This window comes from Sciurus carolinensis, chromosome 3 (assembly GCF_902686445.1).
Source record: "Sciurus carolinensis chromosome 3, mSciCar1.2, whole genome shotgun sequence".
NCBI classification, from domain to species: Eukaryota; Metazoa; Chordata; class Mammalia; order Rodentia; family Sciuridae; genus Sciurus; species Sciurus carolinensis.
In genome coordinates this window covers 34,143,303-34,166,320 of record NC_062215.1, presented here as the reverse complement: position 1 = coordinate 34,166,320, position 23,018 = coordinate 34,143,303, and the positions used below count along the sequence as shown (strand labels likewise).

The 23,018-nt window shown below is 34.6% G+C and overlaps 1 protein-coding gene across 1 annotated transcript in view; it reads right to left on the bottom strand.

Annotated features, from left to right (window-relative positions):
• Positions 1 to 400: 400 nt before the first annotated feature.
• The window catches only part of Cltc (clathrin heavy chain), a 64,277-nt gene continuing 41,659 nt past the window's right edge, over positions 401 to 23,018 (bottom strand). The window contains 20 exon segments of the mRNA XM_047543684.1: positions 401 to 1,429; positions 3,453 to 3,528; positions 7,083 to 7,103; positions 8,273 to 8,466; positions 8,469 to 8,493; positions 8,809 to 8,979; positions 9,818 to 9,928; positions 10,047 to 10,178; positions 10,269 to 10,418; positions 10,549 to 10,716; positions 10,984 to 11,091; positions 11,208 to 11,372; positions 11,589 to 11,746; positions 12,389 to 12,581; positions 12,779 to 12,962; positions 13,202 to 13,347; positions 14,530 to 14,652; positions 16,548 to 16,782; positions 19,271 to 19,413; positions 20,056 to 20,181. Coding sequence (XP_047399640.1) covers positions 1,305 to 1,429; positions 3,453 to 3,528; positions 7,083 to 7,103; positions 8,273 to 8,466; positions 8,469 to 8,493; positions 8,809 to 8,979; positions 9,818 to 9,928; positions 10,047 to 10,178; positions 10,269 to 10,418; positions 10,549 to 10,716; positions 10,984 to 11,091; positions 11,208 to 11,372; positions 11,589 to 11,746; positions 12,389 to 12,581; positions 12,779 to 12,962; positions 13,202 to 13,347; positions 14,530 to 14,652; positions 16,548 to 16,782; positions 19,271 to 19,413; positions 20,056 to 20,181 — 2,754 coding nt within the window. The 3' untranslated portion in view covers positions 401 to 1,304.

Sequence of the window (23,018 nt, the reverse complement as noted above, 5' to 3'; positions counted from 1 at the left end):
AAAAAATCAAGCTACCCATAATTTGGGCATCCTTAAGAGTTCATGATGAGAAACAGCATGTTAACTACTTTTTAAAATAGTTTTATTTCAAGTTAATATAACTCAACACCTGTAATTTATTTATTTATTTAAGTGAAATGCTTAAACACCTAAAGTGCCACTTGGTTAAAATGTTAGCGACAGATGAAATGTTGCCCACTACTGTAGCAACTGGTGCTTTATACTACATGTACGTTATTAACTACAGGAACATACATGACATGATGCACAATGCCGTCACACTTGCCAAACCTCATTCCTTTTATACCTTCTTATACAGCACCATAATATCCAGTATGAAACTACGAAAACTACCATTCTTTTAGTTTGAGGTATTTAATTAAAACTGCGATTCTACATGTTATTTCCACAGTCCAGTAATTTATTTTAAATTGGAGTAATTTCAAATTCCACAAACAAAACTGAAGAACAGCAATATTTTGTTTGAATTCTCTCTTCTGTACACTCAGTGATCTAAAACACCACAATATCCAACATACACAAACCTCAGGGGAAGGGTTAGTAAATACACACAAGATTGGAATCATGGTGCTCTTTGTTCCTGAATGGAATGGTCCCACAGAAAAAGCACAGGATACAGCACAACATAAGGGCATCTGTTACATATGAAGTGAGCAAAACACACTAGCATTTTCTATATGCATAATGGGGAAACCTGCATAGGTTAAAGGGCCTTTATGCTCATTTAAAAATCAGGCAAGTTGTCTGTATGCATTTTTCAAATAATTTGGAGAGCACTGCAATCCAATGTAGGATATGCTGATTAGTGTTTCTTTGTTGGCCTTGACAGTCTTGCACGGTATGGTCAGATACCAGTATTTTTGCTTTAGCTTTTCACTGAATAAAAGATTTAAATGCATTTAGACAATACATATTGTAAGCAGTTTACATACACTAAATTTAAGAGATTCAATATTAGAGTTTGTTTCTTCAAACACTACAGAGTGCAAATCAGGTTCTTCACAATAGATTGAATATTAAGCAGTTTTTCAAAGAACGAGGAGGGGGAAAAAGCCCACGTAATACTATTCCCCTTTGAAAATAAATTCTAAAATGATGCGGAATGTGAAATAAGGTTTTAAACATAGGTGATCCATAGTTTATAGTTAGAAACAAGTAAAGTAGTCCTTCATGAAATAAAGGTTACGAGAACACGTTGCCAGTTTCCCCATTTATAAACTGAGAAGTGGGTAGAGACGATGTTTCAGTACGAAAATAGGAGACTACAGGATCAGCTTTCCTTCTCACATGCTGTATCCAAAGCCAGGCTGTGGCTGCCCATAAGGTGGTGCAGTATAACCATAACCAAAAGGTGCCTGGGGAGGGACTGCAACACTGGGTCCTGCTGTCAGCATCAGCTGGGGCTGACCTAAAGAAGCAAACAAAGAAAGCAGGATAAACTGTTAGCATTATGAGACTACATCACAATATCCCTCACCCTAGCAAAATAATTACAACTTATTCTAAGTTATGTGGGGGAACTTTTGACTGACAATTTGGAATTCGGTCTTACCCTAAGAAGGGTCCTGCCTAAAAAGCCAATAGTGCAGGGGTGAGAGCCAGAACTTCCTATCATTTAAAGCAATATACACATGCACACATGACAGACACTATCGCGCCAGACTTCTGCCAACAAGTCTATCATATGGTACTTGCACATTCTATTGAGTGACAAACTCAGCACAGGAAATTTTAAATTGTTTAACTGGCATGTTTTAATATAACTGATCTTTTAAATTTAATTCAAATTTCTGATTTAAAATGTTTGATAATGAAACCTAATGCATTTCTAGCGAAAAATCCAGTTCTGATTTAGAGATGGTAATAAAAAGTAGGACATTCAAATATGTATTAGGTATGAAATACATGAGCATGTACCCTGTATCAAATGCTGGATTAACACTTTTTCTTTTAGGAAGTTTATATAGTTGTTAACCACATAAAGAAAACATGACCTGTAAAGAACTTGCCTTAAAGAAAACATAACACCTTTCCTTACCCCTGCAAAACTAATATTCTTAATCTCACACTAGAACATGAACCTACAGTGAGTTTTCTTCATTGATGCTTCAGACAGCATCAATGTGTCTCTCCTTTTGTGGATAACAACCAATGTTTGTCTTTAGTGAATAAATAATTTTTGAAAACCAGTTTACAAAAATTCATCTCTAACCTTGATACTGATGTCTATTTTGAAACCTTAACTATTTTCAATTGCCTCATTAAAACACCATGAAGGCCAAATTCAGTAGATACATCCAAAATTATTACATTCACCATGATTTTTCTCCTGCCACTTCCTACATCTGATATGTCAAACATTGTGCAACACCTCTTAAGAATCCATGTTAAATTTACCTTTCCCAACTTTCGCAAAACTATCTTGTCTCCTAAATTTCCCACATACTTTTTTATCTATAGTAAAAAGAAATAATGTCCTGGAAGCTGGGACATGCCTACAATCCCAGAGCTCAGGAGGCTGAGGCAGGAGGATCATGAGTTCAAAGCCAGCCTCAACAATGGCGAGGTGCTAAGCAATCAGTGAGACCTTGTCTCTAAATAAAAAAGAAAACTGGGCTGTGGATGTGGCACAGGGTCCCCAGTACTCACCCCCAAAACAGAAATAATGTCCCAGTTAATTTGTATATAGTCATTTTCCTTAGTAGCCTAAGATATAATGGTTATCTTTTCATGCTCCCATCATTAGAACACCTATTTAAAACTATAATCTTCAAATTCTTTTTTTTTTGTGGTGCTGGGGATTGAACCCAGGGCCTTGCAAGGCAAGCACTCTGCCAACTTAGCTATCTCCCCAGCCCCAAATTCATTGTTGAAATGAAAGTTCACCAAGTATGAAATGGAAAGGGGAAGTGATCCAGATAGGAGGATAAGAAGAAATTAAATTGCACTTAAATCACTTGATACTTTGAATACCTTGTGTCTCTGGAAAGTTCTCAAACAGAAACTCTACCCCATTCTCTGACCCAGTTAGAATTTAAGTGAGGATGTGTTCTTTATGCAAAGCACATTAAAGACAGCTTTGACAAATTCTATCACCTTTTGCTCTTCTGAAAATTGAATTCCGTATTTCTTTCTCAGTAACTTATGAACAAATATTTCTTTGACCAAAGCAAAATCTAGGTTATGATCTTTAAAGGCTGTTTTTGAGATATTCCTTATAATTAATAATTAAATAATGTTAAATAATGTAAATAATGTTAATGCCTGTTTTAAGACTATCCTCAGAAAAACAATGACAGTAGGGAGAAATATTCCTTACCTCAGCTAAACTTTTGCATGTTAGAAGCTTATTTTATTTCTATTTGAAGTAGAGTCTCTAAAGAATAAGTATTTGTCTAATACATATCTGAGGTTAAAAAGAAAAAGATTACCATAAACAATAGGTTGTGTCTCTGTAGCTTGTTCTTCTTCTTTTCTCAGTGATTCTGAAGCATCTAATTTATCCACCTGAAGAAAAACAGATTATGTCAATTAGTACCTCAAAAGTATTATAAACCTAGGTTTATGGCAGAAAGTGGAAAAGCCTTAGTATGTTAAATTCTGTCAAAATAAAACAGACTGGAAAGAACATTCTCAGGCCCCCTCAAATTCAATGGCAATGTTCATACTTCAGTCAAGGTGGTTTTCAGCACTGTCATTATAAACCCTCAGGAAGGAGGGATTTATAAATGCCATAAAAGCTCACGCCAGGCTAAAACTGGGCATGCTAGGATGCAGCCTGAGGGAGGGAGAAAACAAGAAGGAACCACTTTTTCAAATGAAGTTTATACCCTATCAAAGATAATGATGAACTCATGAACCAGCAAGACTTTTCTCCCCCAAAGGATATGGTATTCAAAAATGTGAAATCAGTCTAATGATTACTTTAACTATTTGTGCAGAATAAACTATTTTCTTGCCTACTGTACATAGCTTTCTGATTTTGGTTACATGTACAGACTGAAGCTTAAGACCCAAGTGGCTCCACATTCAATCTTTTTGTGTAAAGTCAGGCTGTTCATTTTAATACTACATGGCTCTCTTTCCAAAGCAATAACTAGGTAGCCTGATTTTGCCCCTATTTCTTTGAGAAGAAAATTTTTACTTTTAATTCAGCAAGAAGTAAATGGCTATTATATACTAGCTATTCTACATCAAAGTGGATAGTATGAGAAATAATTTTGTAGAGGAATCCAAGTGTATTTATGAAAGATAGAAGTGGGAATACTTAGATCCTTCTACTGACTACTATTAACTAGTTGGAACTTTGGCAAACCACCATATTGGCCCTCAAATTTCCTTCTCTAATGAGAAGATTGGGGGGGAAAGTATCTACAAAGTTCCTTCAAGGGCTAACACAATTTGATTCTGTAATTCTGTGATGAACTAAAGAGAAGTAACCATAGGATCCTGAGGTTAGGAATCTCCTACACCACACAACTTCCGTTGCCTTTTATATTATATTTATTTTTTAACTTATATTTAAATACTTAAAATATAAAAGTTGATATCTCAACCAAAGTTGTATAATTTGTCTGTTGTTATATTCTAACACTAAATTTCAAATCTGTTATATGTTACTAATGGTTTTCAAGTTCGTAAGTGTGTTGGGTGAGCTTGAGGAGCATAGTGTAGGGAGAAAACCTTTATGAATATTCACTGTATTTTCTACAGAAAGGCAAGTAGTGACAAATCACTCACAAAAAAAAAAAAGAAAAGAAAAGATGCAGACTTCAGTGGAAAAGTTGTAAAAACCAGGTTTTAAAATGTTAAAGCAGTCTTTGGTTCTATTTGGAACTATTAAAATAGTGTCTAAATCTTAACATAGGTCATTAGGTTAGGACAGTCTTTTGTACTTATTTCCACTATTACATATTAAATACAATATGGGTCTAATCCATCCCAATTTGTCAGCAAACTGGAAGTTTGAGAAAAGTAAGTTTAGACTCTACAGTCCTTCAAATGAACTGTGGTTTGTCTACCCTAAAAATATGGATTGATTTGCTTTAGTATGCTATTATCCTATATTATAGCCTATATGATTGTTATCAATTAACCTTATATAAATTAAAAACTATCATGGAATATAAGGACCATGTGAAATACCCACTGTTTGGCATCCAAAAATGACATAAAATTATTCAGTTATAAAATTTAAAGCACAGTTCTGTGCCATCAAAGGTCAAACAGGTTTTTGCTAACCTAACTGCTCTATACAAGAGTGAGCTATGGAAGGGAAAGAATCTAAAACAAATAAAAACGTGTTTAAAAGTCAATGAGTTGGATGTTAAACACAGAGGTCCTACATGGAAGCCTTAGAAGAACTGGCAGTATCACAATGTCCAGGCATAGACATAGGCAAGCTGGGGTGGCAGTGGGGGACCTGAAGAAGTAAGATAAGCAAAAATTTTTGATTTTTGTATATAATAGGACAGCCTCTGGAACAGGAACATTCAATTTTTGTTTCCATTAACCCAATTTAGATTGCTCAAAAGAGAAAACCAGAGAAGGCTTTTATGAACACAAGCTTTTGTTAAGAGCTGTAACAAAAGTTTCTGATCCTTGGATTTAACAAGAAAAATTATGGGTAATCATGTCACTGAATTCAGTTCCATCTGTACTACTGTTAAATCACTAAGATGTAAAAGGCTTTTCCACAAAGACTGCAATATGCTGCAGAGGAAAAGTTAACATGCAGTCAGTTATTTTGTGTATGTGTGCATGAAAAAAAGGCAAAAGTACTGAAGCAAGAAGTGAGGTCTGGAGATGACTGGTGCTATACAGGCTCTCAAGAAACACACACAGCCCACAGCAATGCTATAGGAGTTTCAAAGTAGTATGATGTAATTGCAATGACTTGTACATGCTTGATTTAAAACAATGCATAACACTGCAGTTCAATTACCTGTTTTTCACACACACGCTTTCTAACTGCCTTGCTTACTAGCTGCTGAAGGGTCTCACACACAATGCATTTTACTCAGGTTTGCCCTAAGTTCCAGTGGTGACTCCAGTTTGGTTCAACATAATCCCAAGGCATTGCCCCCACCCAAATTCTTTTAAATTTGTTTCAACTCTCCTTTACTCTCCCACCCTTTTCCAACCACAATTTATTAAGTTTGTTTCATTTATACTGGGATGGAGACAAGCCAATGAAGGAAGCAGCAACCAAAAGGTGCCTAAATTTGGCATTCTTGGACAAGTCAACTAATCAGTAAGAGAGCAAATTTTAGGTTAACTTTAGGTGTGCTTTTATATTTTAGAAAGAAGTTAATATTGCTTCATTATAAACAGAAATAAAACATGTTGCTCATCAATATTTATAATAGCAAGCTTGGCTCTCATGATTAAACAGCTTTTGATTACTCTTAAACATGGACTAGCACCATAGAACTGGACACCTGGAGAAACATGAGGAAAGTCTCTTCGGAAGCAGCTAGTATCTCTTGTATCTACTTTCAGCAAAAAATTAGTAAGAATCAAGAGATCAGAAACTGGATCACAGTCCTTCAATACCAAACCTCCCCCCACCAAAACAAAAAAACACAAAACAAAAAAACCCAAAAGCCTTTTAGGGCATGTATATACATATATAAATTCAACAACTGTCAGGCAAGCTCACAAATAAAACCAGAGGCTGTTTTAATTTATTTCAAATATTAAGAAAGTCCTACTATGGCCCAGATACCCTGACAGGGAAAAGAAATTTCCTGAGAGTTTGGAATCAATATGGAAACTCACCATGCTCAGTTTTTAATAATATATTTAAGAGAGACTGTGAACCAACTACTGATTAGCCTCCTGCCCTTCCTAAAGCCTATTAGCCGATTAGTAGCAAACATCTACTAATGTCCTAGAGCTCTATTATAGTTATGTTTCAAGGGACTTGCAGAGGCTTTAGTGAAAATTTATTGGGGGGGAAAAAGCAGCAGCAGCAGTGTAGAAAAGGAAGGAAAAAAAATCATGCAAATTCCTTAGACTTAGTCCTCCAGACTTAAAGATGGAAAAGAATCAACTTTCACCTTTTCCTTTATTGCATCAACCTGCAAAGGAATTCAGAAGGTGCAGCTTAGAAAAAATCAAATTCCATATCGAGCATAAAAAGGTAGAATCAGCAACAAAGGTTTAGGGGAGAAACATCTAACCACTAAAAAAGGTATAAGAAAAGTGAAAATAAAGGGCATACTGGAAGCAAAATTTAGAATCTTTTTTAACTTCAGAGCTTACTGCAGAAGAATTTATGCTAAAGTAAGTGTGAAAGAAAGCAGCTTAATCGCTAGTAAAATTTACAGCATTTAGGTTAACAGCAGCTTAGAGCCAGGTCTCAAAAGTTGGCATTATGCATAAGAAAAGAAACTATTCTCATCTATGGCTACGATTAGTCAACTTTTTTCTCTGTATAAAATGTTAATTCTTTAAAAATTTAAAAAATCTTAACTGAACACAATGGTATCTAATTAGGTGATATCCTAAGGGAAAATTCAGTTACTGTGGGTTGTTAATAGTGTTTTTCTACATTTAATAAGGCAGGCAAAGGGATCAGACATAAAACTTTGATTTTAAGCATGTGTTGCTTTGACAAAATTGACCGTCTTCAAATCTTTTCATTTCTGCAGTACTGGGGATTAAACCCAAGGTGATCACACACGCTAGGTGTGTACTCTACTACTCAGCTATGTCCCCAACCCTTTTTTATATTGAGACAGGCTGGCCTGGAATTTGAGAATTTCCTGCATCAGCCTCCCCAGTAGCTGGGATTACAGGCATATACCACTACACCCAGCCTAAGATATTTTAAAATTAGGGGTTCAACTATACAAATTTTATTAAGATTAATAGGATGTTAAGAATATAAATGCAACTTCCTCACAGGAAACAGGCACAGACATAAAGTCAGGAATCAGCCAAATAAAAGGAAATCTATAATAATATTAAAGGACATCTGAGATATAGAATTCATCTTAATACACTATTTTTTAAATTAGTGACTATTAACACAAAACACAGAATACTATTTACCCTAAGAAATACACTGAGGGCTCCCTTTCTAGTTCTATGTCATTTGTCAGCTATTAAAAACATTCCACAGGAGTACTTATGATCAATTAAATGACTTAATTCTACTACAGAAAACACTTTCAAAAAACCTGCACATAGAATTTTACATATTCTTATGATAACTGGTTTTGAATACACTTAGAAGAGTCATTACCTTGGTCAAATATTCCTTCATGACCTGGATGAAATAAGGCATGGCAAAATCCATGATGTTGTGCCTCCATGCAGTTTCCAGGACAACGTCTGGCCTTAAAAGATCATAACAGGTAAAGAGACAAGCTCCAAAGCACTCTCTTTTTTCTTCCTGCAAAAACCACTGTAGGAGTTCTTCAGCCAACTCAGTATCTTAGATTCAGACGCATACTGCATTGCATCCTATTTAAAGGAACAATGAGATCAAACATCAAACCCAAACAAAAGTAACTGGTAAACCAAGTACTACAATAGAAGCTTAAAAACTTAAGTCTGGGTTTGTAAAGGAAAAGAAAAACAATAGGCTCAAAAAAATTTAACTTTTTTAACAGAGGTGTGGCTTAAACAACAAGCCCCTCAGTCAAGAAATGCACTAATTTTAATTACTATCTCCTCAAATGGGTATGTAAAACTAACACTTTTACAGAATCACTTGTATGTATATACATGCCCATTTTAGGGTTGGTTAAACAGCCCCACCCCACCAATTTTATCAACCTTATAAAGGCTGTCTTTCTTGCACAGCTCTACACTCTGCTTCCAACGATTGTTGCCTTTGAAGAGATAAGCAGCAATTCTTCTAAACTCAATGAGTTCATGTTTTTCCAAACGCTGAGCAAGTGAAATATTGTCAAAGTTGTCATAAGCATCTATTGATGTTCGCAGAGCCTTAAAAAAAAAAAAAAAAAAGCCACACACATGTCAAATCAATGTCTTCTTTTAACTTAATAGTCATGCTCCATACTTCTTTATCATGGAGACCATTAGATGGTAACATGTAATATGATGGCCTAGATTCAAGCATCAAACTACAAAGTTGTAATCTGTGAAAAGTCATGAAGTTTCTTCAATCTGATTTTATAACAACTCCTCCAATGTACTGGATGATTTTCTAAAGATGCAATTTTCTCCAAGGTTTCCAGTATCAAGACTAATTTGCTTAGGCATAGGACAGAATGTGTAATTTGGAAGAACTTATACTCTAGAGAAACTCCCGATATAACTCAACATGATATTCAGTGAGAGATCAGCATGGGCTCTGAACCTCAAAGAAACTCGTGCTAACAGTATAAGAAAGAAACAAGGTGTCTAGCTTAACCTTAACTCTATTATATTTTGTGTGAAATCTTTAACAGGAGAAAATTAAAAGACATTAGGCAAGAAGAGTAATGAATAGTTAAAAAATAATCACAAAAAAGTTTTATGCGGTCGTTAAGAGATCACAGACTTTTTTGACTCCCTGTGACCTGGATATTAGAGGTGAAGTAAGCACACCATTTTTTTCCCCTAAGAAATACATAAGATTCATCTAAACATAATTCTGAGAACCTGGCACTTAATTATCACATTTATTAATCCTAAAAACCTTACTAAATTCAGATCCTAGGCATACCTTTTTTTTTTTTAAACAATCCTAAAGAATGAGTGTTTTTATTGTAGAGCTTAATTGCAGAAGCTAATCATAACCCGAGTTTTTAGAGTATGTATAAGAATCAAAAGATTTTACCTGATAATCTTCTTCTGTAATAAAGAGGTTGTTCAGTGATTCATTCACAGATTTGTTGTTGTGGTTCTGAACTGAACGCAAATATGGTTTCACCAGTGGTAGCTGTTTAACCTTTAAAGCATAAAAAAAAAGTCTGTTATAAAGGTAGCATATTGTTGAAGTTCTAGGAATAACAGTTATTCAGATATGTCTTAATTCCTCACTATGAAGTTTGGTTTACAATTCTTACTTTGCTGAAATAATTGACTGCACGAGTGTGATCCAACCGTGGAGACAGCACCATCAGCAAATCATTTAACAACAGAGGCTTGAATTCTAAGTAGAACTGTATTGCTCTGTAATATAGTTCCACATTGGCAACCTAAAACAGAAAAATTCACATGTAAGTCAGAGTTCTTTCCCAATGAGCATTTTCCTTCTGAAGCCTTTATCCTCTAAAGAAGGTACACACCTTGGTAATGATATCTTTGAACTGCCCTTCTTTCCATGCATCTGTTGGATGATTCATCATGGTAATTATGGCATTATCATATTCTTCATACTTGTCATACAAAAACACCAGTTCTGCCCAAAGATGAGCTTGCTCTGCAGCTCTTAGCACCTGCATAAGAAAAACTTAATTGTTTTAGATATGGGTAGCTCATTCCAGCCAACAGCCTTAAAAAAATAAAGGTATTTTAAAATATTAGTTTTAGTTATAAAATTGCCTCACAATGGTGAAGGCTGGTTACCTTAGGAATGTTCACTCTGGACCAGAATAGCTCCAGGTGCTCCCTCATTTTCTGTGGCTTAAATTTAGAATATAGAATAGCTAATTCGGTAAACATGCCCATGTGAGCTCGCTCAAGTCCTAATGCGGCTTCCAACATGGTTATCAGTTCTTCAAAATATCCACGATCCTAAACAAGAGAAACATGCAATTAAAGATAAGATCTGTGGCAAAGGGTCTTAGTTCATAAAAAAACTCATGTAATTCCAGTGGCTCTGGAGGCTGAGGCAGGATCACAAGTTCAAGGCCAGCCTCAGCAATTTTAGCGAGGCTCCAAGCAACTTAGGGAGACACAGTCTCAAAATATAAAAAAGGATGGGATATGGCTCAAGTCCTTAAGTGCCCCTGGGTTCAATCCCCATGCATCACCCCTCCCCACCCAAATCTTGTTCATTACCTGATAGTAGTTGATAAGTTCCTCTAATTCATCTGCATGTACTACAATATGAAGCCCACACATCTGAGCAAGACGGAACTCTTTCCCATCTACACAGGCAAAGCAGACCTACAACAGTTACATAACGTGAATTCAAATGTAAACATGGCTAATTATTTCAACTAATCAGTATAAAGAACATTTTCAAGTAAGATCTTAATTCTTCAAACTTGTATTTAGATTACCTCTTTCCATGTTCGTGTACTATTAGCTTTTCTAGCTCCATCGACAGCTGCCTGATATTCACCCAAGTGAACAAGGGTAGATGCCAAGCGTCCAAAATTAGAAACATTATTGTACAACAATTTAGCAGCATCATACATTTTCTCATCGTAACAACGGTCACCAACCTAAGGGGGTGAGATAATGAATTTTCAGTATAATAGCCTTATATCAATTCTCTTTCCAAATTCACAACTTAATACTGAAAAGCAATTTGTTATCCTTTAAGATTTTTCCACTGGATTCTTCAGTTATGATATGTTTCTTCTAGTAAGCTAGCTAATAAAGTTGTTCAACTATTTAGTTTTACATTGTTTAAAAAAAAATCTCATCAGGAAACCCACTTGCTGGATATGAGCATTATTTGGCCCATTGATGAATTCTTCTAACTCTGCAAGGCGGTTTGTTTTAGCCAGTGCGAATATCAATTCTGTCTCCACATAGGATTCCCGAGCCTTCTTACGGGCCATCTGCAAGTACTTCACCAGTTCTTCCCAGTTTCCTAAGCACACAAAGAAAAAAAAAAATAACTCCATATACTAACATCCTAGTTTTTCTTTTCAACCAAATAAAGGAGAACTATTACTAATTTCCTTTTTCAAGGAAATAATTATTAAATTGAAACTGTGCATTATATTTAAAATTGCAAAAATTCCATTACGACTTCTGTATTATCACTGACCAAATGAATAACTAAATTCTCTTTTCCCTTTAAGTTATAAAACTAGAGTTTCTAGAGACGTCAAAACAAAATTAATCTTCCCCATAGGTTTTTTTCTTTTTTTTAAATACAAGGGATTGAAGCCAGGGGTGATTACCCACTAAACTATATCCCCAGCCCTCTTTTTATATTTTATTTTGAGACAGGTTTCATTAGTTGCTGAGACTGGCTTTGAACTTGCAATCCTCCTGCCTCAGACTCCTAAACCACTAGGATTACAGGCATTAACCACACCCAGAGCCCCACGGCTCTTTTAAATTTACAAAATGCACCTGTCTTTATCGGCACTGGGATGGCGGTTAAAAGTTTTCACAAGTAACCAAGCATACCCAACTCCTACACAATCAAAAATAGACAAGTATCTTACTTGATCATTTTCTGAGATAATTTCTTGATCAAATGCCTAAAGGTAGTAAGTCATACCACTAGTATTGGCTGCTTGAACAACTTCCATGTAGGACGAAGGATCATCTGCTTTGATATAAGAATCAATGGCTTCTTTCACCATTCCTTTCTGCAACTGGGCTTTTGCAAGTTGACTCCAGACCGCAGGTTCATTGCAGCGTTCAGCAAACTCATATGCACGATCCAAGTTTCCAATATGTTCAATCAATACCTAGGCAATAATTTTTGAATTATGGTTAGGGTAAACTGGATGTTATCCAAGGCAATTACATTTAAACTGTCAGCATTTTATTGTTCTTCTGTTATCACAGCAACCAAAGCCCACCCTCATAGAACAATGCATACTCTGAATCAAGAAAAGGAATTATGTTTAATAATTTGATTTATGTAACCTAAAGAGTTAGTTACCTGCACTGCTGAAGTGTTGACATCAAACTTTCGGAAAATGGCAAATGCTTCTTCAAAGAGCTCATTGCTGATGGCAATATTGGCAATATCTGGGGCATCATAATTATCCAGGCGGTTAATATACTCCATAACACGTGTACGGTCAGCCTTAATTGCAGTGAGGATAAGGAGGTTTTGAAGATTCCTTTAGGGGGGAAAAAAAAAGACATTTAACAATATTACATAAAAAGCCTGTCAGTCATTGAGAATAATCTCTGTAGCTCTAGAAGGGTTTCTGTTTCAGAATGTAGGGTGTGAAGGGTGAGAACATTAGCAGAATGAGAATTCAGGCAACTTTCTCTAATCTGTTTTGTGTTCTTTCCCAAAACGAACAGGCTATAATTAAGACTGAAAAAAATAACCAGTGGCTCCCTCTGAACATACCTGTGTTCACTGAATACAGAGTTATCAAGGACAATTTTCTCCAAAAGCTCAATGAGTTCATTAGGAAGGTCTGCAGTCATGAAAGCCTTGACAGTTACTGATACTTCTTCAGGGTCCTGAGTCTCAGATAAGGCTGTCTGTACAACCTACAGAGAATACGTAGGGCATAGTTACTGAAAATCAAGGTGGATTTAAAAAATATTATCGAATAAGAATAAACTGGCCTCTCACTAGAAAAAGTGAAATAGAAAGAATTAAGGAAAAATACCTTTAAATTCAACAAAGATCTTTCTACACAAGCCTACATGAATGATGTATAATTCTACTTTGTTGAAAAAAAAAATCACCCTAATTTTATAATTTCTATCTTTTCCCTGATTAAAACATTATACTAACACTCATCATTATCACTTTGATGGTTACATATCATTTAACCACCTAGATGTGGAATCATAAAGTCACTAATTCCTCTATTTCTGGCTAATTTCATGGTACCTAGATATTGCAATGAGTATTTTTTTTTTTCCATGAAGCTTTCAACTTGGGAATATTCCTTACAAACACTTCCAAGGGAAGTAATGAAAAATTAACTACCTCTATTCTTTTTCAAAACATTGTATTTATATTACTATCAGAAGAATTTACAATGCATTATAATAACATTCAATACTTTGGGCATTAAAAATGTTTTGAATTTTTTAATGGAGCTCCATTTGCTATTCTACGCTTACTAGTACTTAACATCTACTCACTGGGAATGCTAGTTTCTATTATCAATCCTTTCCTTGTGCTAACTTATCACTGCCTTGAATGTTTTCAATACTTTTGTAACTTTTCAGATATTAATGTTGAGTTTGTTATTTTCATTTTAACCACAATGAATTAAATTTCATGTAATTAAATCATGTTTCTGGGAATTTATTTTTCTTAACACATGTAATATTATATGTCCAGGTCAATTTACAGATATTTATATATAGTAGAACCTAAATTTTCTTTCTTTTTTATTTAGTCGCAGTACTGGGGAGTGAACCCAAAGCACTCTACCACTGAGGTACATCCCCAGTACTATTTTAAAAAATCTTCAATTTTGAGACATGATTTCACTGACGTGCTGAAGTTGGTCTCAAATTTGCAATTGTCCTTCCTCAGCCTCCTGAATCACTGCGATTACAGGCACATGGCACTGTATCCAGCTCAATCTCCCTGTATTTTTATTGCCTTCTCTCATAGGTAAATATGACACATTTGCAATATTTCAATATATCATGAGAAATAAGATTTTTTTCCAAGTAAAAAGTTAAATCAACCACATCTGTCAATTTTACCTGATCAATTAGGGGTCTCCTGTAAGGATTGCTTTCCAGCAGCACACTACCCCACAATTCTGGATCCTTTCGACGTACCAGGTAGCGGGAAAGACTTTTGAAAAGGGAATTCTCGTTGCAAACCTAAATGAGATAGGAAAGATTAATTTCAAAGTAAATATTTTTTACAGAATAAACTTAATTTTAAAAGTTATTTCCAATCAAAACCCAGTTTTATAGGAAAAGAAATCTACTTTACACATAATCTTGAATAAATCACACCCAACTTTTTCCTACTGAAATTCCATCAATAGAAAGAACAGAACCAAACAGTTATAATTTCTGGCAACTTTACTGTTGTATTCTAGTCTGCTCTACCAGTCTGTTTGTTCAGACACCAGTTATGCACTATTTACAGAGGCTTTCTAAAGTGCTCTAATTATCTCATAGGGGTAATCTACCTTTAAGGCTTTCTCATCAGTGTTTTATTAGCTATTCTTATATACTTAGTTTTCCAAGTATACATGTATGTGTGTGTGTGTGTGTGTGTGTGTGTGTGGTATATAATCTTACCTGTAACCACTCAAAGATCCTAGAAGCCCTACCTATGATCTTAATTTCTAATACCATTCTGCATTAAAAGGGTTCCCTTGAGAAATGGCTAATTCCAGGACTACATGAGTCTGATGTATCATATGTCAGAAAATAAGGATGTGCTCAAAGAACAATGAGACCATAAAACAAAGATTAACAAAGAAGATTAAAGAGGTTTCCACTGGCCAAAACAGGGATAATTTGAGCATCAACATAAATAATATTAATGGATTATTAACTGAATAAAACAGGAAATTTATATGAGTCTATGAATAATAAAGACAGACATAAATATGGAGAAAATGCTAGAGTTCAGAATCTTCACTTTGCAAATCAACACATTAAAGGTAGTTTAAGCAAGAATCAACAGATGCTAAAGTAGGAGAGGGGAACAACGGGATACTTGCAGTTTTAAGTGTTTACTCACAAAGCAGCAAGACAAAAAGAACAATGAAAATGGATGTCATAAAGGGGACAAGTGGACAGCATGTGCTTTTGGATGCAACAGCATAAGATAAAACTTCACATAAGCAGCATTGTGGATGGAAAATATAATGTAAATCAAATCACAATAAATCAGAGAAACTCAAAGTGAGAAATATCCTACTTTTGAAAACATTTAAAAATACAGAAAAGGTAAATAATAAAGATCAAATATGTTTTGGTGATTATCAGGGGTTGGAGTTGGGGGAGGGGGATAAGTGGAGAAAACTGATTACTAAACATAGGGTCTCTTTGGAGAGATGAAAAGGTGGCATTAGATAATAAGTGATTAAGAAACATTTCTAAATGTACTAGAAGCTACTTAACTATTCACTTAAAAATGATACATCACTATACCTCAATTTTTAAAAGTTTACAGTCAGAAAAAAAGACTACTGTTTTACAAACATGACAATCTAATGCAATATGTGATCCTAGCTATAGGAAAAAATTGCAACAACAATTTTTGACTAAACAATTGTTTAGTCAACTGACAAAACAAATAAAACATTGTTTTTAAAGTATCCTATAAATGTCAAATTGTACCTAGTATCCACAATGTGGTTAAAGAAATTATCCTTATTCTTAGGAAATATACTTCAGAAAGAGTACAAGGCTATGATGTATACAACTTATCCTCATATTGTTAAAGAAAATGTGTGTGTGTATACATATACTGTGTGTTATGTGTGTATTAAAACATGAATAATAAAGCTAGCATAATTAAAATGTTAAAAAGCCAATCATATAAAGGACATATAAAATTAACTATTTTAGGCACTTTCAGGTTCAGCATAATTTCCAAACAAAGTTTGAAAAGAAACCACCTGTCTCTCAAGAATGCTTCTGTATAACTTAAAATCCCTTCAAAACTCCAAACTTCAAACTTTGCTAGCATGATAATATATAGCAGGTTAAAAAAATGCAGCCTTCTCTGTACATATTCAATTAGCCATACTCACATTAATAAGTTCCAAATCACACTGGCCACGCTCATAAGCAACACAAGCCAGATGTGGATCTCTCTTCTCACAATACTTTCCAACAACACGACTGTCATAATAGGGATTTTCACGAAGAAATCTCTCTGGGTTGTTATTACTGTCAATGTAGATTTTGGCTAATGCATTGTGTGTGGCAGGCTCCTCACAGCCCTCATGAATTCTGGCCTCTAGCCAAGGCAGGAGCAGTTTCAATCTAGTGAAAACAAAACACAAAACCACACATACTATAATATAAATAGCACACTCCTGACAGGCTGACTATAAGTATCTTACGAACTACAGTGTACTTTCATGTACTCTTTTTTTTTTTTGATGGTGCTGGAGATTGAACCCAGGGCCTGGTGCTTGTAAGGCAAGCACTCTACCAACTGAGCTACCTCCCCAGCCCTACATTATTTTTAATTCTGAACAATTTTATTATAAATTGGGGAATTAAGACTAAAGAAATGGTTGTGTTGCCCAAGATTACACAAAAAGATATATAAAACTTTTTCACTCCTCCAAATCTATCAGCTATGAGACACACCCAATTCCTTACATCTAGATATAAGACAGATTATAAATTCACAGATCATATTTTTCTTTGTATTAAACAACATTATCTAGATTTTGAAGAAAAAAAAAGTATAGGAGTGAGATGAGGATCTGAAGCGAAAGGCCAGATGATTAACACAATTTATGTACAACACAATTAACACAATTAATGTACAACATTACCTATAGCCAAAGGGGGTAGTACCCTAAATACACACCAAGAATAAAATCTGATAGATTTAGAAGCTCAGGGTTTAATAGTTCTAGCAGTCACATGTTCATTCCAGCCAAGGGTCATGGTTTCACTAAGCTATAACTTATGTTTCAACAATTCTGATGACCATGAGGTTTTTACTCACTTACATATTAAAAGCAGCCAGAAAAAAACCACTGTTCCATTATTTTGACTATCAAATTCACATAGCTATAATGAACATAACCACTACAGCAAAAGCATAAAATTATTCTAGTAATAAAGGTAAAAATCACTGGGCACAGTGGCACACACCTATAATCCCCAGTGGCTCAGGAGACTGAAGCAGGAGGATCTCGAGTTCAAAGCCAGTCTCCCAACTTAGCAGGGCACTAAGCAATTTAGCCAGACCCCGTCTCAAAATAAACTATAAAAAGGGTTGGGGATGGGCTCTGAGATTAAGCACCTCTGGGTTCAATCTCTGGTACCAAAAATATAAAATATTGGCAAAAATCAAGCTCCCATAAACAGAAGCAATGCAAACACATGTTCTATGTCAATCTACATGTAGATTAGTGATTCAAGTGTATGATAATATAAGTTGTCACTTAAAGACCAAATTATCTAACTAACTATTTGGCTATTTGCTCAGAACATATAATAATGACTGTTTTCAGTATAAAGGCTTAAGACTCAACTGAACCTATTTCTAAATGTTAAAACTATTACAGTGTTGGGCTGGGCTTGTGGCTCAGTGTTAGAGCACTTGCCTAGCACACGTGAAGCACTGGGTTCAATTCCCAGCACCACATAAAAATAAAACAAAATAAAGGTATTGTGTCCATCTACAACTAAAAAAATATTAAAAAACCACAACTATTACAATGTAAAAATCATTTCAAAGTAGGCTCAAACTTTAAAGTATTATACTGTTTATTATTGATTGTTAAGTGCAGAAGTGTTCCATGTTTGAAATATTGTAATATAAATTCCATGAATACCATTTGTAGGTCACTTATACTAACTCAGATTAAAATTAAACCCAATGTGTCTTCTTGATATATATAGCCAGAGTAACTTCCCATTGTTATACCAACCCACCAACCACATTTCCTATATCAGCACTTCTTAATCACTTTTTTCTCAAAATGTTCCAAATAAATACACTCAGTAGTATAAAAAGATTCAGAAGGGCTTATACTATATGCTATTGTTTTAGAAATTCATAATTCAGTCAGGCACGGTGGTGCACGTCTGTAATCCCAGCATCTCAGGGGGCTGAGGCAGGAGGATCACAAGTTCAAAGCCTGCCTTAGCAATTTAGTGAGGCCCTGTATCAAAATAAAAAAATAAAAAGGGCTAGAGATGTGGCTCAATGGTTAAGCACCTTTGCACTCAATCCCTGGTACCAAAGAGAGAGAGAGAGAGAGAGAGAGAGAGAGAGAGAGATTCGTGATTCATATTATTACAGTAATTATCAGTTTAAACCCACAGTGGCATGGGGAAATATTTTTCTTATAGTTGAAAAAATTACTGCACTGTATTAGTGAAAAATTGGTGGTTAAATACATGTGTGTTATATCTAACTAAAAGGATGCTTACTACATGGTTTACATTAAACACACACACAAAATCAAATGATACAGCTGATAATTATAAACATGGAAAGAAGTGATCAACTCAGTGGGGACAGAGTTCAGTGGGAACGTGCTTGCCTGATATGAGAGAGGCCCTTGATCTCATCCCCAGCACCACAAAAAACAGAAAAGTGATCAACTAATCTAAGATTTTCTACATGACAACTGTAATAGATCGGCCCGCTTATCTTTAAACTAGGTATCTCCAGGGATTTATCCTCCATGAGTAGTTATGAAGCAACAAAACAACTATGTTTTTATCTATTACCACACTGCAAATAGCTACTAATTTATCTCAGGATAAAATGGTACCATACCTGTTTCTTTTCTCAACTTCAGCAACAAGCTCATCGGTAGAAAACTGACCTCTCACAACAAGAATCAAATTTTTAATAACATCTTCAGAGCAATCAACATCAAGTAATCCTCCAATAACCACAGGAAGTCGACTTGGATTAACCTATGGTTAAAAAAGAATGCCATTGTATTAAAAAGCAAATTGAAGATGAGTTAAAAAAAAAATAAAATCCATCTCCCATTTCTAAGCTTATTTTTTAAAATCAGTAATAAACTGAGAATTTAAATTTGAAACTAGCCAGAGAAATTTATGAAGAAGTCCAGTTAAAAAAAGACTTATGGTTTAAAAAGTACTGGAGGCACTATTTTTTTCCCCATTGGCCTGGCTAATTACTTTCTTAAGTATTGCTCCAAATGATACGTACAGAGAAGTTAATGTCAAAGAATGACAATGGAAGACTGATAAAAAAGGTTCCAAATATATCAAACTGACTTTCTCTTTCCAGAGTTATGTAAAGATTCTAATGTCTATATTTCAGATCGTTTGAAAACTTGTGTTTGGAGTTTAGTTTAGAATGTACGTAAGTTTTAATAAAAAATGGCACATATGTAAAATTTTCATCAAAAAATTTGCATGCATGTTAAAACTTTAAGCAAAGAAAAGATTCTACTGGGGAAAAATGTTGGGAACTACTCTAGCAGACTACTCATATGGGTCACAAAGTTTCAAAAGTAGGATTTCCAGACAGTAAGAAATAAAATCTACTTTAAGATTATATCTTTAAATTATCTAAGTATTACTTACCTTCTGTACATATATCTCTATATACTTTTGAAGATTATTTCTATATAAATACAGCACCAAGTCATGGACAAAGTCAAATCTATCACACACAATGATAAGTGGTAACTGATCTGTTAGTTTTGCTTCCTGAAAAAAAGAACAAGCAAAAAGCAGCTTAAAATTTCTTTCTTTTTTTTTTTTTTTTTTTTTTTTTAATTGTAGTACTGGGGTCAAACCCAGGGCCTTGCACATGCTAGGCTGAGCTACATCCCCAGATCTAAGCATAAATTTTCTTGAATGAAGTTACAAATGTACATAAAATGTGAGAATCTCTTCTATGCTGATGGAAAAGGCTCGTACAAACTTGGCTTTTCTGTTGAAGAAGGAAATGTCCCAATAGCTGAGTGTGCAGGTCCTAGTTTCAGTACATTTTTACCAAGCAACACTTAGATTCACACAGGAAAATACCAGGTCCTTCCCACACATACCCTTCTATCAAAAAAAAAAAAAAAAAAATTAATTAACAAGATTTGTAAACCACCAGTGCAATTCAGTTTACAAAATCATCATATTGAGATTTTTATTAATACTAACAATTCAACTGAATTTGGTGGCAGATTTCATCACTATAGTCATTGTCAAAAACAAAAACAAAAACCAAGGCATAAATAGCTCACATTTATTTCAATGATTTATTTTCTAACCCTCCCCAAGTCCAAGCTATATAGCCAGCCTCTAATACTATTGTAATAAAGCCAACAAGGAGCAGCATGATGGTAAAGGCCATGAATTAAGTACATCACATGTTGCTATAATAAGAAAAAGGAAAAAAAGAAAAACTGCATTTAAAGAAACATCTTTAAATTGCCAATTGCTTTACAATTACAAATATCAAGCTACAATCCTATTTATAGACTGACACAGAAGATGTTATAGACAGGCAGGTAAGACCTGTACTGGGCATTTACCTGATACATGTCCTGTTACATTCCACAGATATAAGGTACAGCACAAAAAACAACAGTTTACATCAGGAATTCATTTATACACAATGAAACATTCCTCAATAAATGATTCCTCTACAAGAGTCTACTAAAGAACAACAACTAATAAGCAGGATAGGACTTTCCCCTATGACAGCCACTAAGATTGTTTCCAAGATTAGAACAAAATGGTTAAGACTAGGGTATAGTCATCCAATCATAAATTATATGAAAATTAGTCTAGAAAATGTTCAGAGAACACCAAGAAAAATTAAGTAATAAAAATGTCTATAAGTGGAAGTGAAGTCCAGCTACAGATTTTTTGCATTAAGTCTAAAGCAAGTACAGGTTTAAAACTAGGGAATTAGTACTACTAACAGCTGCTACCATCATTTTTAGAATTTGGATCTACCTAAACAAAAATTTCAGTAAGTCATGTTTTCCCTGAGAAAATGAACATCAAGAAAGAAGTGGAAGAAGTTAAGTCTGGGGATATCTCTCAGTGTAAAGTGTTTGCCGAGCATGTGCAAGGCCCCAGGTTTAATCCCCAGTGGGGGGGGGGGGAGTGGATCAGCACATTAGTATTATTCCTTACCTTATTTAATATACATATAAAATATTATATACTTTATCACTGGGGGAAAACATAAGAAATCTAGAATTACTTAGCTTCTATTCTTGTGAATGAGTCTTTAAGATTTCTGTGGCAAAGACAAGTAACTGTATTCCAAAACAAAATTTAAGATTGAAAAAATTGATGCAAAATAGAATATTTCCCAATTGCCTAAATCTGTCATTGACTTAATTCATGGAAGTAATATTACTGAAATTCAGAATTATTTACTAAATGTTTAATCTCCTTGATAATGGTTAATGATTTTAAGATCATAACAGAAATATATAAATATATCCAGATGTTTTCTTAAACATGAATTTTTTCAATTAACAAATATTTACTGAGTACCTATATACCAAACTGTTCTTAGGTACTGCAGACATAGCAGGGAACAAAGAAAGAAGAGCTCCTTCCCTCAAGGGAATTACATTCTAGTAAGAAGAGCATGTTTCATAGGGGTAGGTAAAATAATGAAAAATAGATCTAAGAGTAAAGCCACCCAGGGCATAAAGCAAAGGCCTTGAGGCAGAAAAGGGTTATGCGAGTCCAAAACCAGGAGACAAAGAATGGTAGAAAATAAATAAAAGGAGCAAGAAGCAGACAATGAGTCTGAATAATAGTTTCATGCTTTCTACAGAGAGCTACTGTTTCATAAATTTAGGGTTTCAGTCAAATGATGCTAATGACGCTCTTTTGGCCAGCTCATGAAGTATTTTAACATTTGGTTGTGGGGGAGGGGTGTTGGGGATCTAACCAAGGGCCTTACACATGCCAGGCAAGCGCTCTACTAATGAGTTACAGACCCAGTCCTCACAGGGTAGGTTGAAGGAGAGGTTATATTCTACCAATCTCTGTATTCCTGGAGGCTGGGACATAATTTACAACCAAATATTTAAGGTTAAATTCCAAAATATTTTTCTAATAACAGAGTTTATATATAACACCAACTGTCATGTAATTGGTACCTCCAACATTAAGTTTAATAATAATAATGAGAGAAGAAACACGATAGTTACATACTACAGGTCAATAAGGAGAAGTAAATAAATGGTCTAGAGTTCATTCTCATATAGTAGCATCTTAGCACTGAACTACCATCTCAGTTTATTTACACTTAATAAAACACCAGGTTCACCTTTAATTCAGCTACATATAAATTCTTTCAAGGAAGAAAAACTTAAAATTGAAATAAACTTGATTGATAGAAATAACATGTAGGCTGACCCACCTTATTTCCAAGGCCCATCAACACAGCTTATTATTAATGGTTATCACTATAAACATCTATAGCATATACTAGTACTTGAAAAATATAGCTTATGGTTGAACAGCTAGACACATTCTAAATGAAGAAAGCCTAATTAAACAAACAAATGAGTTTGAAA